Source organism: Macaca mulatta, chromosome 7 (assembly GCF_049350105.2).
Source record: "Macaca mulatta isolate MMU2019108-1 chromosome 7, T2T-MMU8v2.0, whole genome shotgun sequence".
In the NCBI taxonomy this organism is placed as follows: domain Eukaryota; kingdom Metazoa; phylum Chordata; class Mammalia; order Primates; family Cercopithecidae; genus Macaca; species Macaca mulatta.
Window position 1 is genome coordinate 91743480 of NC_133412.1, and position 17129 is coordinate 91760608.

The 17129-nt window shown below is 47.3% G+C and overlaps 1 protein-coding gene across 10 annotated transcripts in view; it reads right to left on the minus strand.

Moving 5' to 3' along the window:
- The window catches only part of PCSK6 (proprotein convertase subtilisin/kexin type 6), a 188554-nt gene that overhangs the window by 78022 nt on the left and 93403 nt on the right, over positions 1-17129 (minus strand). For all 10 annotated transcript variants that reach the window (XR_013396028.1, XR_013396030.1, XR_013396027.1 and 7 more), the window contains exons 8-11: positions 14334-14546; positions 10546-10646; positions 5443-5546; positions 2879-2996 (exon numbers count right to left, since the gene is read on the minus strand). Coding sequence is in view for 6 of the 10 variants with exons in the window: in XM_028850196.2 (XP_028706029.1) it covers positions 2879-2996; positions 5443-5546; positions 10546-10646; positions 14334-14546 (536 nt within the window). In the remaining 4 variants the exon portion in view is untranslated. The remainder of the gene's footprint in view (positions 1-2878; positions 2997-5442; positions 5547-10545; positions 10647-14333; positions 14547-17129) is intronic.

The window sequence follows — 17129 nt, forward strand, 5'->3', positions numbered from 1 at the left end:
CATGATCACATCCCAGCCCAGGGCTGGGGGTAGAGAGAGGTGCCCGGGATATTCGTTCCTGCCCCTGTGCGTGACCAGAGGGGTGGACATGTGAACACCCCAGCCCCTCTCCCTCAGGACCATGGGTGACATTACCATAAACCTGGCAGGTGTGGACATATGACCCATCTAGAGGACTCCTGTACTTAACATCCACTGAACACAGTTGTCTGACCTTTGGTCACACCAGGGTAGCATCCTCTCCTGTTCAAGAGAAAAGACAGTCACCATATCCCACGCAGTGCACACAGATGCACAAGACATGGGTGTATAAAGAGGCATACACACCCCTTCTCTGTCTTCCCTCTTGTTCTGCTCTTCACCACGGGAAGCAGCTGAGGGCAGGTTCAGGACATTCAGAAAGTCCTAGGATTCCACCATGAGAGGAAGAAACCAGAATGAGGCCAAGAGAGTAGACAGCTGGACCCAGAAATGTGCGTGGAGAGGGGGCAGTTAGAAGAAGATGGGAAAATGGCTGTGTGGGAACACTTCCTTTTCATTTTCAGCCACGTGATCCTAGCAGCTGGGAACCCTGATGGGGAAAACTTGCATAGCCGTGGGGATATTCGCAGCTCAGGTGCAGATGACCCCGACAGGCAGGCAGGCAGGCAGGTTCAGGGGCAGAGCTGGCTGGAGCTCCCTGCCAGGAGGGGAGACCCACCGGTGGATGTGAGGCATCAAACTCTGCTTGGTAATGCCACTCTCTCTGGAGACCCTTATGTCCTCTGCAACAACCACGTTACGGACTTAAGCAAGTGGTTTGATAAGCAAGCGGTGTGAGACGGTAGGCTGGCTGAATATTCCAGAAAGAGTCTGAAACTGCTAAAGGTAAAGATGACTTTTCTTTAGAAACAGAAGTCTGATTCTTCTCCTCTCTTGGAGTTTGGAGGGTCCTTACTTTCCTCAAAGGACAGGAACAATGTTACACTGTATGTTACGGCGGGTTCCCTCAACCCGTGCTGTCTAGACTCCGTGTGCTTTCACTTAAAAAACAAAATAAAATAAAAATAAAAACAACCACTCGCCACCTAGGCACCACTCTGCCATCTTAAAACGATTTCTGGCAGGAGAAGAATGCTTCATTCAGGAGCCGCCCTGACGGGGACACCGGCGGAGGCGCCGGGGCAGAGGGCAGCCCCTGGGTCAGCAACCAGACCCAGGAGCCCACCTCCCTCACCTAGCCTTTGAGGGTCCAGGCCGCAGGCATTTTCCAACAAAGACAGAGAAGGCACAACCTCCTTTATCTCAGAGACTCTCCCCCTTTTTTCAAATTTGACAGTCTAAGGCTCCTCAGAGAAATTGATGCCTTAAGAAGTCAAGACTGAGGCTTGTCGGGTGGCCGGCTGACTGTTGGGGCCTGGAGTGATCCCTCAGCCGTCCGTGTGCAATTAGCCATGGGAGAAAAAGGTAATTTTTCAAAAGATCCCTCTGTGGCTGTTCATCCAGCTGCTCAGCCAACACATACTCTCTGCATTCCTACCATATGCAAGCCTTCCACCAGAAACATTTTCCTCAACTATTTGTGGCAAAAGAGTGTATTATAAGAGTAGAAGCATATTCAAGGAAGAGGCATCTAGAGAGTGATCTGTATTTGCTGATAAAGCAACATACCATTCTTTATCATTGCATCACTTCTTTTTCAAACACACGTTTTCCAAATGGAACAAGTAGTTATGGGAAAAATGCACTCCATTCTGTATCAGATACAAGGCCCAGAGAAACACCGTTCTCCTTAAAAGAACCGCTGTGATGGCAGAATTGGAATAATCTGATTTCCTCTCCTAGTGGGGTAGGGTTCTTGCTTTCTGATTTACCTTATGGCTGATTTTTTTTAAAAATAAAAATTTTGGCCAGGCATGGTGGCTCATGTCTGTAATCCCAGCACTTTGGGAGGCTGAGGTGGGTGGATCACCTGAGGTCAGACCAGCCTGGCCAACATGGTAAAACCTTGTCTCTCCTAAAAATACAAAAAAATTAGCTGGGCGTGGTGGCGAGAGCCTGTAATCCCAGCTACTCAGGGGGCTGGGAGGATGGCTTGAACCCAGGAGGCGGAGGTTGCAATGAGCCAGGATCATGCCACTGTACTCTGGCCTGGGCAACAAGAGCAAAACTCGGTCTCAGTCGATCAATCAATCAATCAATGAACAAACATAACAGATTTAGAAAAACTCCAAAGAGCAATTCTGGGTGTGCCCTGCTCATGGGAGAGAGATGAAGCCAAGGCCCTTCTGCTCAAGCCTTGTTAAAAAAATCCCAGTGCTTAAGTCTGAAGAAGGTTGTACAGGGCCAGATAAAAGCCACACAAAGCTGCTTTGACTGTGAATAATAAGCAGTACTCCCACAACCCACAGCAGAGAAGGGGCTGACCCAGCCGCTCCTGCTCAGGCCAGGTGGATTCACATTGCAGGCTCCCAGGGCTGGTTAGGCTGGGCTGGGGCTACAGCTCCAACCTCTAGCAGGTGGTGACAGAAAGGACACTTGCGGCTACTCCTCATTTCACCCTTCTGGCAGGAGCAGATCCCTGACTTGGTCTGATATGCTAAACATGGGTAAGAATTTCCAATACTAGGCTGAACGATCAGGCTGAGGAACTGACCCCCTGTCATGGAGCAATCTGCTACGGAAGGGGAAGAGGCCTCAAAACAGTGGTGGCTTAAGAAGTGATTCCTTTCCCAGCTGTACGATCCACAGGAGAAAATGCAGACATGTGCAGGCATGCACCGTGCACATGCACATGTGCACAGAATGCATGTGTAAACACTTCCAGCCACACCTTACAGCAGAGTCAGCTCCAAACCCACATGCCTGAGAAGTCACTGATAACACAGCAGAGCCTTACCTGGGTCTCTTGTCCGAGGCGGCCACACACATGTGCTGCGATGGCACCGCTGTCCACTTCTTTGCCTCCACAACGAGAGCTTCTGCGTCCACCAAACCAAATCCATAGAAATGGCTAACTGAAAAGACAGGCTCGTCAGAGCCAGGCTCTCCTGCCTTGCCCAGGAAGGGAGCAAGGCTGGCTCTTGCATCTGCTGGGCCCCATGGAGGACAGATGGACTATAACACTCGAGGTCTCCTCGGGGTCCCAGGCTGCAGGACAGGTCCCTCTGAGGGTTGCTCAAAGGTCCCAGCTGCTTCTCTCTCTCTGAACCCAACTCCTTCTGTTTAATTTAGGAGTGTGGGTCAGGAAGCATGTCCCGTTTTGGTACAGAGAAGAAGTGCTGAGAAGGTCTAGGACCTCTTTTTTTGAGACAAGGACAGGTTTCTTTACATTAAAAGGGCTTGTCAGCGTCTATGCTCCCTGAATCTTAGACCAGACAAGAGAAACAAAATCTGAGACCTCTTGGTTCACACAATTACCACGTGCCCAAAATGCAGTAACATAAGGCTGTGCTTATCTTTTTTGCCATTTTCTTTCCCTGCTGAGTTCCCAGAGCGTTCCGAGAAAGCAGCATGGCACAGCACAGAGACAGGCTTGCGAACTGGCCCAGTCCAGTATTTAATTTGGCCAGGGCAGGGGATTTTCAAAGTTTAATTTAAGAGGCAAGGTCAAGAACTAGATACAATCTATTTTCCTATTTAATTAGGCCAAAATTGAAATGTAGGTCAGCTCTTGTTACAGCACACCACTACCACCAACATTCCCGCAAAACGAAGATCAACTGGGCCCAATCAATGGCCTCCTTATTAAAAGGAATGTCCCTTGGCACTTAGGGTAACTATGCTTGACCTGTATTTTACAGATAGTAGTATCAGACTTGGTGTCAAATTAGTTAGACCTGAGCTTCAGAAAAAGTTAAAAAAAACAAAAATTCCTCCCTAACATAAATACTATGGCCAAATGAAATACTTTTCAGTATACCTGATAAGAAGTCAGGTACACAGGTCGGGCACAGTGGCTCATGCCTGTAATCACAGCACTTTGGGAAGCCAAGGCAGGTGGATCATGAGGTCAGAAATTCGAGATCAGCCTGGCCAACATGGTGAAACCCCATCTCTACTAAAAATACAAAAATTAGCTGGGCATGGTGGCGGGTACCTGTAATTCCAGCTACTCAGGAGGGATTACTTGAAGGAAAATTGTTTGAACACAGGAGGCAAAGGTTGCAGTGAGCCGAGATTGTGCCATTGCACTCCAGCTTGGGTGACAAGGCAAGACTCCGCCTCAAAAAAAAAAAAAAAAAAAAAAGAAAAGAAAAAAAAGAAGTCAGGCAAACAAAGCCAGTGGCACTGTCCTATAATTACCTGCTTCAAAGGCTGCAGATAGTTGGTTTAATCAAGCCCTGACCATGGGTTGATTTCATGGTACCTAGGTCTGTACCAGGCTGGGCTGAGGGTAGAGGCCCCACTGTCCTATGATTTATTTCTATAACATAGGGGCTGGCCAACAGAATTTTTATAGTTAGAAAGTAACTTACAAAACTATCTCATTGTCCTCATTGTACAGATGAGGAAACTGAAGGCAAGTTTCAAAATCACAGAGCTACTCAGGGCTAAGGATGCAAGTTGCCCTTAGGTGGCACACAAACAAACAACATTTATTTTAATAATTATGGATTTGTTTTAATGCACATTAGAAAAAATACATAACTATATATCAAACCTATGATTAACTAGATATAGTAGAACTTCCTTTTTTTTTTTTTTTTTGAGAAGGAGTCTCGCTCTGTCGCCCAGGTTGGAGTGCAGTGACTGGATCTCAGCTCACTGCAAGCTCCGCTTTCCGGGTTTACGCCATTCTCCTGCCTCAGCCTCCCGAGTAGCTGGGACTACAGGCGCCTGCTACCTTGCCCAGCTAGTTTTTTGTATTTTTTAGTAGAGACGGGGTTTCACCGTGTAGGCCAGGATGGTCTCGATCTCCTGACCTCGTGATCCGCCCGTCTCGGCCTCCCAAAGTGCTGGGATTACAGGCTTGAGCCACTGCGCCCGGCCAGAACTTCCTTTTAAAATACAATTCTTTATGTAAAAAAAAAATAGTGAGGGCAGTAATTTTTGTTTTAAGAGATGGAGTCCTGCTGTGTTGTCCAGGCTAGACTCAAATTCCTGGGCTCAGGCAATCCTCCTGCCTCAACTTCCCTAGTAGCTGGGACTATAGGCACACATCATTGCTACTGGCTTAAAGAGAACTATGAGTAAATATTGGTATAGGTGGTGTCGAGGTGTGGCAAAAGTTATAAAGTTTAGGAGACCCTAGACTCTTGTGACCTGAGGGTTCTTCCATAATGTCAGTGTGAGCTTCCAGGATACTTTTCTTAAATAGCTGTGCATGTGTTTAAACTCTTGTGACACACAATTAATAATAACAATTAATGCTATTTGGAGATTCCTTTTAAGGAATTCATAACACCTCTTCCTATACATTCCAGGATCACCCAGTGGTCCACTAGAATGTCATTGCCGCACCTTTATGACCCGCGCCGTTCACTTTCCAGTCACTCGCTTTCAGGTGGGCCGGCCGGGATGTCTTCACTAGCAGGTGCTGGACGTCCCTCCAGGTTAACTGGCCGCTGCAATGACACAACACACCCTAGAGTCCATAGAGATCAACAACAGCAGCAACACAAGCCACTCAGAGGTAGGAGGTCGGGAGCCGACCCATGGCTGAACTTGAGCAAGCCCCTCAGGCTAAGGATTGCATTCCTTGGCAAGGGTTTATTTCACCATCTCTTTGTAAACAAGTTTCCAGCAACTAAATCCCAAGGAGAAAAAAGGTTCAATGGGTGACCTAAAATTCATAAGCATTAAAAGCCTAGCCTTGCTGCCAAGCTCTGCTTGAGTTTACACAGAGCCATATGGGAAATTCTGAAAATACATATAATAGTAAATGTTTATCAACTACTTGGGGCTATTCTTCACCATAATAAGCAAATACTACAGTGCCTAAGAGTACGTTCAAACCATGATTGGCCGAGATTCCATCCTGTGTGGACCCACTGGCTGCAGATAATAATTCAAAATTTTAGTATATGATTCTAAATTTATAAGATATTCACTTTGGGGAAGTAGAAACATTTCATCAAAAGAATATAACATGCCACTAATGTAAGTAAATACACAGATGATTTTTTAAAAAATTCTAAGACATATGTGCTCACCCTTGCTTTTTGTGTGTGAGACAGGGTCTCGCCCTGTTACCCAGGTTGCAGTGCTGTGGTGTGATCTTGGTTTGCTGCAACCTCAACCTTCTGGGCTCAAACAATCTTCCTACCTCAGCCTCCCAAGTGGCTGGGACTACAGGTGTGCACCACCACACCTGGCTAATTTTTACATTTTTTGTAGAGACGAGGTCTTGCTATGTTGCCCAGGCTAGTCTCAAATTTGTGGGTTCAAGCAATCCTCCTGCTTTGGCTTCCCAAAGTGTTAGGATTACAGGTGTGATCCACCACACCTGACCCACCTTTTTTTTTTTTTTTCCTAACACCTCTGAAATCCAGATCCATCTTATGATCTGATACCTCTTATAAGCCCCTTTGCCCACAGCAACCAGGAATGGGTTACACTGCCTGGAGGTGCTGAACTTGGTCCTGTCTATTCACAGTGTCATTTTCAGGTCTAAATAACTCTCAGCCTAAAAGAACTCTTCAATAGTTACAAAAATTCTAAGAGATATGGATGTATTATACAATTGGCAGCACTTCTGGTTTCTGTGGTACATAAAAAGGGTGCATCTTACAACTTTATGGCATCTTGGATTCGATGAAATATAGTGTGAGAGTAGTATAAAATAAGAGCATTGTTCCTTTCTTCTAATCAGTATTAATTGCTATGGAATCTGGATATTTGAACATACAAGCTTTCTGCAAGGCTGCTTTTAAACATGGTAAAGATAACACCTACATGTGATCAGTAATAAAAGGAATGTATTTTTGCCCTATCAAACAGCTGAGTGAAAAGAAAGATGTATGGGCTCATGGTTCCAGCCCCAATTTGACAGATAAATACTTATGGATCTCTTATTCCTTTTTTAGTCGATTAAATGGATGCCTATCTAGGACTTTCCACTCAATCAGAAAATTAACCAAGAATAAATGAGCATCTCTCGAGTCCAAGGCTCTCAACTCCCTAATATCACAAACACATACTCTTTCTTTCCAGACCATCTTCCCAGGGCTCATCGGGATGGAGGTGACCAGAAGCACAAGCCCCAGGCTTGTCTTTGGTGCGTGTTTACTAGGAATGCACGCCATGCCACATGTGCTGCCTCAGGGAATATGACCCTAGGAACATGGACAAAGTAAAATCGGGGGAGCTGCTGCAGCTGAGGGGGACTGGGGACGCAGAAGAGAGAGTGCTGAAGTGCCCAGCTGCCTCGCCCTCCCCGATGGAGCCTGCTCGGATGTCACAGGTATCTCTCTAGTGGCCCACTCTGTGTATGGGTGTGTGAAGATGTATAAAACACAAAATTTACCATTTCAACCATTTGTAAATGTACAGCTCAGTAGCACTAAGTACACTCACATTGCTCTGCTACCGCCACATCCATCTCCAGAACTTCTCACCACCCCCAAATTGAAACTCTGTCCCATGGGACACTCAGTCCCCATTGCTCCCCTTCTCCAGCCCCTGACAGCCACCATGCTACTTTCTGTCTCTATGAGTTTGATGGCTCCAGGTCCTCATGTAAGTGGAACAACACAGGATTTGTCTTATTTCCCTTAGCACAATGTCGTTGAGGGACCTTATCATAATCTGTATCAGAATCTCCTTCCTTTCAAGGCTGAATGATATTCCATGGTGTGTACAGAGCACACTTCACTTATCTCGTCCTCCATCATGGACACTCGGGTTGCTCCCACCTTTCAGCTGTTGTGAACCATGCTGCCATGAACATGGCTGTGCCAATATCTACCCAAGTCCCTGCTTTCAATTCTGGATATACACTCACAAGTGAGATTGCTGGATCGTCTGGGGAGTCTGTTTAATTTTTTTAAGGAAGTGCTATACTGTTTTCTATGGCGGCTGCTCTGTACACTTCCACCCTTTGCCCCCTCTTTGCCTGTTTTCCTACGAGAAGCTCACCCATGGCGTTAAGTCTTGGGGTACACCCCTTCCCTGGGCTCACACTCTCCAGGCTCCAGCTCTGGCCTCCCCTGATTTCTCCAATGTGTTCTTGCTGCTCCTGGCTGGTCACTGGCTTCCTTGCTGTCTCTCCCCATCCATGGCTGGTGGCCCAGTCTCCAGGCCTTTCCCTGCCAGGCACACCTGTTCTCCTCCTGCATCCACTGGCCTTCCTGCAGCCCACACGCCAACCTCACTGTTAGGGGAGGATTCTGAGGCCTCAAGTAGCCCATGGCCACGCACCCTGGTGGAGAGGTCACAGGTGCAGGCTTTGGAATTTAGACAGTGCTGACATGGCCACACCCCATGCTGCCCGTGCAACCTGGCAAGTTACTGCTGTGTGTCAGCACAGCCTACTCAAAGACGGCTATAGCCAGTCCTCCTGGAAATCTTGAATTTAGGTGCCGGGAAGTATGACCTTTGGAGTGGAGGACAGAATGGGTCCAGGGAGTGAGAAAATTTGGAACCATTTTCTTATGAAAAAATCTATTCTATTTTTGACTCTAGTAATAAAATCACAAACATAACTGCACGGAAAATATGTCTAAGAGATGATGTTGCAAATGTTTTTTGATGAAGAAGGGATGTTTGAAAAGTACCAAGACTGTCCCAAAACCATTGGACTCCCTTTGCAGAATTCCAACACGTGTGGGTCTTCCTTCATTCTGGCTGCACACTGTCTGGGGGCCCTCCCCAGACTCTTAGGGAGCATCTCTACCCAGAACCATCTGGCTTTGCCCCAGTTCCTTCCACAGCAGTACTGAACAGAGACAGAAGGCAGTCCTGAGGCCAACCAGAACAGGCGAGAGCTATCCCAAGCTGCAGATCTGCTCAACACAGGCTTTCAAATCCCCAGACATCAACTGTTCCTTCCCTGACCAATCCTGTAGGTGTAAAATGCTTTAGATTGACATTGTTCCAAATGACGTTTGCCTGATTCGCCACCTGTATGTTTCAGAGGAGGAGCTAAAATGATGAGGAAGATGACCATCTGAGCTTTCATGTGCCCACTGACCAAGTTTAAGGGGACAACATGTCCCGAAGCAGGGTTTGTTTTCTATTTAGCTCTTTGCATGTTTCCAATAAGGAATGGAGGAAAATACAGTGCAAGGAAGGGTACAGTATGCAAATTTGAGTTTCCACACAAACAAGTAATTACTTAGAATTTTTAAAAAGAGGCTCAGGACACAGAAGCTAACATTTTGGCCTGGAAATTAAAAATATCAAACTGTTTCTTCGTTAAATTGGTAGCATTTGAGTGTTATGCTCAGTTTGTCTTGTGCAAATCCACATGCAAACATACGTAATTACAAGCATTTAGGCATCCCAACCATTCTTTTTGAGTTATTTAAAAACTCATCTACAACAGATGGCTACTGCAGAGGGCTAGTTTGTTCTCTGCCAGTTGTGATGACTAAAGTACAATTTGGTTTTGACCCTATGATTGCATGTGCAGTTAACTTGCTTTTCTGTCTGAACCAACGACACATACACAACTCAAGAGTTTTTCTTGATTGTCAATTTACAAGTGAAAGTTCCTAAAAAGAAGCTAAAGCAACCTAAAGTGTGATCTTGGTGTGAGGTGCAGAATCAGAGGCAGGCCTTGGGCTCTGGCCCAACCAGCCCCCGTGTCCTACAAAAGGTAGGAGACTTGGGCTTTAAGGAAGAAACCACTTCACGCCCATCAGGATGGCCTAAAAGAAGGAAGGAAATTTTGTTACGTACTACAAATGGGTGAACCTTAAAGACATTATGTTAAGTGAAATAAGCCAGGCACCAAAGGACAAATCCTGTGTGATTCCACTTACATGAGGCACCTAAAGTAGTCAAATTCATAGAGACAGAAAGTAGAATGGTGGTTGCCAGAGGCTAAAGTGGGGGTCAATGGGGAGTGTTATAGGCTGAACTATGTCCGCTCCAAAATTTATTCATTGAAGTCTTAGACCCCAGTACCTCAGAATATGATTATATTTGGAGATAAAGCCTTTAAAAAGGTAATTAACATAAAATGAGATTATTAGGGTAGGCCCTAATCCAATACGACCAGTGTCCTTATAAAAAGATGACACAGCAGAAGGGGAGAAGTCAGCTTTCTGCAAGCCAAGAAGACACCAATCCTGCTGACACCTTGATTCAGGAATTCCAGGCTCCAGAACTTTGAGAAACTAAATTTCTATTGTTTGAGCTGCCCAGTCCGTGGGACTCTGTTACGGCAGCCTGAGCTGACTAACCTGGGCAGCTGTAGGTAGGGCTGCAGGCATAGGGTTTCAGCCTGGGAAGAAGACACAGCTCTGGGGGAGGGATGGTGGAACAGGGCGCACAACTCAGCAAATGTGCTTAATGCCACTGAGCTGTCCACTTCAACATGGTGAAAATGGCAAATGTTATATGTATTTTACCACAATATGAACTTTTTCTTTTTTAAAAAAAAGGAAAGTGGGAACTTACTTTGCTTCTAGAGCCAAGGCAATGATGCCAGCCACCATGGGGGCAGAGACTGAGGTCCCGGTGTGGCCATCGGTACAGCGCTGACGCAGATCGGTGGTGACCTGGGGAGAGACAAGCACAGTGAGGCGGTGATGGCAGACAGGCTAATTCACTCTCTGGAGAAGGCAAGGCTACTTCAGGTGCCACTAACTGGCAAGCGTGACCCTGGGTCCCAGGAACAAATAAGGTGTTAGGCAAATGCATCTCTCAGCAACCACAGGTTCCCACAACATCTGGTGCTCCCTGCTAAATCACTTTGCAGGAAGACAGAGAGGGACAAGGAGGCCAGCTGGGAGCACAGACCATAAGCTTTGATAATAATAGATCAGCTGGTTCCCTCTCTACTGCAGAAGCTCATGTGGAAAAAATGGTAAAACAACATGAAACCAAGAAGCACCCCACAAGTCCTCCTCCCTGGGTCTGCTGGACTTTGTGCCCTGTCACCAACACCCAAGAATACCCATGGCAAGACCATCAGAGTCCACACTAGTGACCCCTAAGTCACCCCCTGACTTCAGAGCAGCTAGAGGTACCCAGGTGGCTGAGAGAGTTTCTGCCTTTAGCCAGCAGGTCATAAGTAGGGTCCTCCACCAGGATGTCCTTCTGAAGAAGCAGATCAACCTGGCGTGTTCTTGACCTCCCAAGGCCGGCTGCGCAGGGCAACAAGGCAGGCACTGCTAGCTGGGGGCTCTGCCTGCCCTCCTCGGAGGCACTGGTCCAGGCTAGGTGTGGGATGGAGTCTGGACCTCACTACCGCTCGGGCTGACGTGTATCTCCCTTTGGACTGAAATGGGAAGCAGGTGCTGGGGGTTCAGCCTGTGTGGGTTCAGCTGTGCTAGGTGGGATTGTGGCCCCCATCATCTTTGTCCCCTGGTGTTATTCCGATGAGCTTTGCAGATGGAGTTAAGGTTGGTAGCCAGCCAGCCTTAAAGCAGGAAGATGATCCTGGATTCTCTGAGTAGACCTGGTGCCACCACAGGGCCCTTCACCTTGGAAGAGGAAGGCAGCAAGGCTGTCAGAGAGAGGAAGCATTAGGACTAGACCCACTGCTGCTGGCATTGAAGAGGGCGTTGAGGAGCAAGCCAAAGAATGTGGGTGGCCTCTAGAGGCTGAGAATGGGCCCCAGCTGACAGCCAACAAGGAAACGGGAAATTCAGTCCCAGAACCACAGGGACCTGAGTTTTGCCAACGCTGCCAACAGCCCAAGTGGGCAAGGAAACAGACTCTCCCTGGAGCCTCCAGAAGGAACCACAGCCCTGCCAGCACCTTGGCCTCGGCCTCGCAAGACTCAAAGCAGAGACTCGGTTGAAACTCCTGGACTTCTGGCCTACAGGACCATGAGATATCAATTTGTGCTGTTTTAAGCTGCTAAGTTTGCGATAATTTGTTACGGCAGGAATAGGAAAGTCACACCCACCCACCACAGGGTTCCAGTAGCCGATTTGCCTAAACTTTGAGAATCAGTTTCACAGTGAGAGCAATGCAGATCCTCTTCCAAACTCAGCACCTTCCTTGCACACGTTTTAGCTGGGCCAACAACTGTCTAGGGAAGTGGGGGTCTGGCCTGTGTCACACACACAGGAAGATTCGACAGGAATGCCAACAGAGACTAGCTTCCTCCTTGCTTGTTTCAGTGGGGCCAGGATACCTCAACATGGGGAGGGCAGCTGAGGGCATGGGAAAAGGGACAAGAATGCCCCCTCTCTGAGCCCAGCATCTTCATATGCAAATGGACACCATGATATAGATTTCAGGGGTTCTCGGCAGATCACAGCTGGGCACCTGAACATTCTTGTGCTTGGTAAATGGTGGCCAGGAGGAGAAACTAGGGTGGCTGGGCAGGAGGCCATGCTCCCAAGAGCATGTGAGGCTCACAGCTGGTTCTCCAGCATCAGAGAAGGTGGTCTTGGGGAGTGAACAGAGGGGCCTACCCTGGAAGTGATGGCTGAACCAAGGTGGACAGCCCCTCCTGAGTCCTAGTGCTATGCCTGGGATACAGCTCCTGTTCAGTGAATGAACATACCCTCCTGTTCTGGTGAGAGATGCTTTCTTTAGGTTTTACTCCTCTATAAAGAGTCATGTCTCACCATGGGACCTCCCTCGCTCCAGGTGGGCACCTGTTCACATTCCCCAGACTCAGAGGGACAGAGAATGCAGGGGGACAGGGTTGTGATTGCCATTAAAGTCCTGCTGAATGCTGGGACTGTGATACATCGACTGTCCTGAGCAGCACTTGTCTCCCTGGAGTATGTCTAAGAGGACTCAGAGCAAAACCTGGGCTCTGGTAGAGCTGAAAATAACACTGTTCATACTGTCAGAGCAGACTTCCCGGGCAGCGACCAAGACAAAGTATGTTTTCCCTTTTACCCCTCTCCAAACTATGCCCTTCTTACCCACATACTATTGCTCATGGAAGAGAATTTAAAAAGAAAGCAAGCAAGAAAATCAAAGCATTTTATAGCCAAGGCATATGCACATGCATGGCATACGAACATACATGCTGACGTGATTTGTGCTGCAAATAAAGCTGCAAGTCCTGCTTCCAGGGTTGACAGACACCATCCTGCCTGCACGCAGTCCATGTTATAAACTGTCCCATAACTTAGCGAATTCGAACTTGCATCCATTCGGCCAGCAAGACTATGTTGGGTTTTGGCACAAGTGTCTGTCTAATAAGACCCCAGCAAGTCTGGGCTCAAAGGAGCTGGATTTCTATGTAAACAGGACACCATTCAGCATCTCAGCTGCCCGTCCCAGGGGTGCATACTCGGGCAGAAAAGGAAAATAACAAATTAATACCTTAGTTAACCAGCCCAAGTCGCTACCAGGCTGGTGACGGAACGATGGCAGCTGACCTTTCGCCGCTGCGGAGCAAAGCACAGAACAGGAAGCCCGTATGCTCCCACAGAAAAGTGTAAAAATAAATTTGCGAATAACTTTTAAAGATGTGGTTGAGCAGCCAGAGAAATGAAAAGATGCTAGTGAGCTTTAAAATTTAACCATGTCTGGCCAGCTCCATGGTCTCATTTTCAAAATGTCTACAAGTCAACTTAATGACTGTGCATTTCAATTCTGCATTAATTTGAACTGGAAACCCTCCCTTCCTCCTTTTTTTTTTTTTTTTTTTTTTTTTTTTTTTTTTTGTTTAAGTAGGAAAGTATGTAGGGAAAGAAAAAGCATAAATTCTACTGGAGTACTAAAACAGTTACCTTTTAAAAGATAAATCATGCTTATGTTCACTTAAGTGAGTGGAACAGACAGAAACCACTGCTCGACTTAAAAGTGTCCAGGAAAAGTATTTCTGTAGCAACAGAATGCCTAGAAAAACTCTTGGATTTCTAGAATGTCTCAGTATAAAACCAAGTCTTTCTCTTACTCTATTGTACATGCTGGAACTGAATGGGTTCATTGGATTCCAAGAGATGTGACCACAGAATTTCAGAGTTAAAACAAGACATCATGAGAAGGAACCTCATTCTTAAATAATATTTTTAGATCTTTAAAACCAGAGAGGGGTTTAATTGCTATTTCTGTGCAAAGATTAGAAAGCCAGTGTCCGAGGAAGGCTGCCAAGGCACTGGGGTTTACCTCGAGGCTCAAATTGTTTGCCGATGGGTGAGGCTGGGACCCTGGGATCCAGAATAATCTGGCCTCAATCTAACCCATATTTCTGAGAAAGGGAGAAGAAACTCATTCCCAGAGGGCTGAAGCACACACTGTAAGCACTCCAACTTGCCAGGAGAACTTACGATTTTTCGCTCATAAAAGGCTCCGCTGCTGTAGGTGGTCGCCAGGGTGGAGGCGCACTCTTCCAGGTACCAGGGCTTGTAGCCATTCTCGGTGGCGCTGCTGACGGAGATGGTGTAGATGCTGTTGGTGTAGCCATCACACGAGCAGTAGTCTCCCTCTCTCCCACCGTTCCCAGATGCCCAGACGAAAATGGAGCCCAGGCCCTGCCGGCCCTAGAGGGAACAAGAGGAACAAGGCTTAGCCCTGCAGCCAGAACCTTCCCAAATGTTCCTTCAAAGGGGATAAGAAGGGTGCGTTCAGACCATCTGGATGCTGCTGAGAGCATGGTTTTGGGGGCTGTTTCGATTTTAATGGTGTGCTTTTGCCTGTGGCAGCAGCCCTAAAATTGCAGAATCACAGGCTCATAAGGGGGAAAGCGGCCAGAAAGACTCCTCTGTTCCTCACAGGAAAATCCAGGGTCCCAACACAAGCTGCTCGATTCCACAGCCATGCCTATCATTTCCATTATAATGACCTAGGATCAAAGAGACCTAGCAGTGCTGCAAATAACACTGAGATTACAGATGATGGTGGAATTTATAACTTTAATTTTTCTGGGTTGAAAGAGCTGGTCTGGTGGGGAAAAGAATGATTTTTCTGGAAAACATACTTGAAGAAGTACCCTTCTTGCATAGTGAGAGGGATAGGACCATGAACTCTGGGTGAAGACAGAATAGGTGAAAAGGGTTATGTCCAGGAAGCTGGTAGCAGCTTGTGGGTGTCCTGTCAGAGCTCCCCATGGTCTCTGCTGTGGGTAAGTATCAGGGTGGTCTGATTTACATCACTAGCCAAGGGCCTCATTTGTGTGTAGGTTTTCTTTCCTTTTTTTTTTTTTTTTTTTGAGACAGGGGTCTTACCCAGGCTGGTCTGGAACTCCTGGGCTCAGGCGATCCTCCTGCCTCAGCCTTCAGGGTAGCTGTGCTTACAGAAGTGCGCTGCCATGCCCAGCTGTGCACCGGTGTACATTGTTAAGAACGTACACACAAAAGCAAGCAAGTCTTTGAAAGACAGCAGCTGGTCAGGACAGATTCCTGAAGCTCTGCTCTATCCCATACCCACAGGATGGATGACTTCTGACCACACTGAGAATCATTCCAGCCACAAATACCAGCTAAAGATTAGCGAGTGGAAGACTGAACTGACCAATATAGTCCAGATGGCTGGATGGGCTGGTGGTACACAGCTGGCCCGAGAGCAGGGCCAGCGTCCACTTCCACGGGAAACTGGAGCCACTAGCTGGCTACCACATCTCTACTGAGGACCCTCCTTCCCAAACAAATGCAGGAAATTTATACTTATGCTCAACAATTGGCCAATTTAAAGATAACTTGCACCCCAATTCTGCAATCCCCATAGAGCCAAATTGAAGTCTGCTGCTGACCAAACATGTCACACTCACTTTCGGAGCACAATGACTGGACCTGCCTGCTCTGTACACTCACGCCATGGAGGTTTGTAAACCAAGGAGACTCCAGCTCCAACTTGAAGCTCCCAAGAAAGCCCACAGGAAAGTTCTTGAAGCCCACGCAGCCCCGCTGCTTAAGGCTGCCTTGTCCACTCTGCTTTCTGCATCCGCAAGGTGAACCTCGTCTGAGTGGCCAAGAGCTCAACAGAAAGGTCACTCCCAGAAAAGCTAACCTTCTGAGAAGAAGGCACAAAGAGCTCAGGAAGGTGGTGTGTGTGTGTGCATGTGATTACATGCAGGAAGAGATTCAGCTGAAGCCGGTTTAAAGCAACTACAATGCAAATCAAAAGGTATTTAACCCATCAGAGCCTCTCCTTATTCCAGGTGAGAATTAGTCCTAGACACTGCCACTCCTAACTCCCCACCCCACTTGAAATGACTCATAAAATGTCCTTTTGCAAGGTGGAGCATGCAACCTTACTGTTCCAGGAGCAGAGAGAATGGCCAAAAACAGTGCTCCCCAAACTTGAATGTGCACACCCTGGAGTCACCTGGGAACCCTGTTACAATGCAGACTTGCACCCCAAAGTCCAGGGTGGGCCTGAGAGTGTGCATCCCTAATGAGGTCCCAGAGGATGTCAGTGCTGCTGGCTCTGGACCCCACTTTGAATACCAAGAGCCTGAAATGCTCAAGGTTTGCATTTACAGCATGCACCATGCATTTATTATGAGACCAACCCACCCTCATAGGTGTCAACGTATCAACAACCTTTCCCCTCCTTAAAACGGTTTCCGGGAAGGAGACATGGAAATGAGGTGAGGAAACAGTCAGATCTGAGGAGTGTAGAGATGTTTTAACTGTCTCTGAAGACTTTATTTTCATTTCCCAGATCTTCCAGTGGCTTCATGGGAGCCATGGGACAGAAGCTGTAGGGGACATTTCAACCCTAGCCGTGAACTTGCACTTCTTTTCAGTAAACTCACAACTTCAACCCAATCAAATCGTATTTCAGAGTCTTCCCTGGGGAGGGAGAGCTCATTTCATGAGCTCAGAAGCACTGCTACTGAGGGCTAGCAAACACCGGCTACCTGGAGGCGGCCAGTGTCTTTAGCCACAGCAATGTCTAATCACCCTTCTGAATAACCAGGTGTGAGAGGAGTAAGGCTTCCTAAGGACCAACATTAAACAGATCTTTATGCCAAGTTACAGCTTCTGCAGTCTCCCACCACCAGACCACATCATCTACCAAAGATAAAGTCGGATTTTACAGAAGATTGTAGGTGACAAATAGGGCCACAAGGGGGAAAAACAGATGGGGGAATGTGGTTTGGTTTGAGATCATCAAATTTC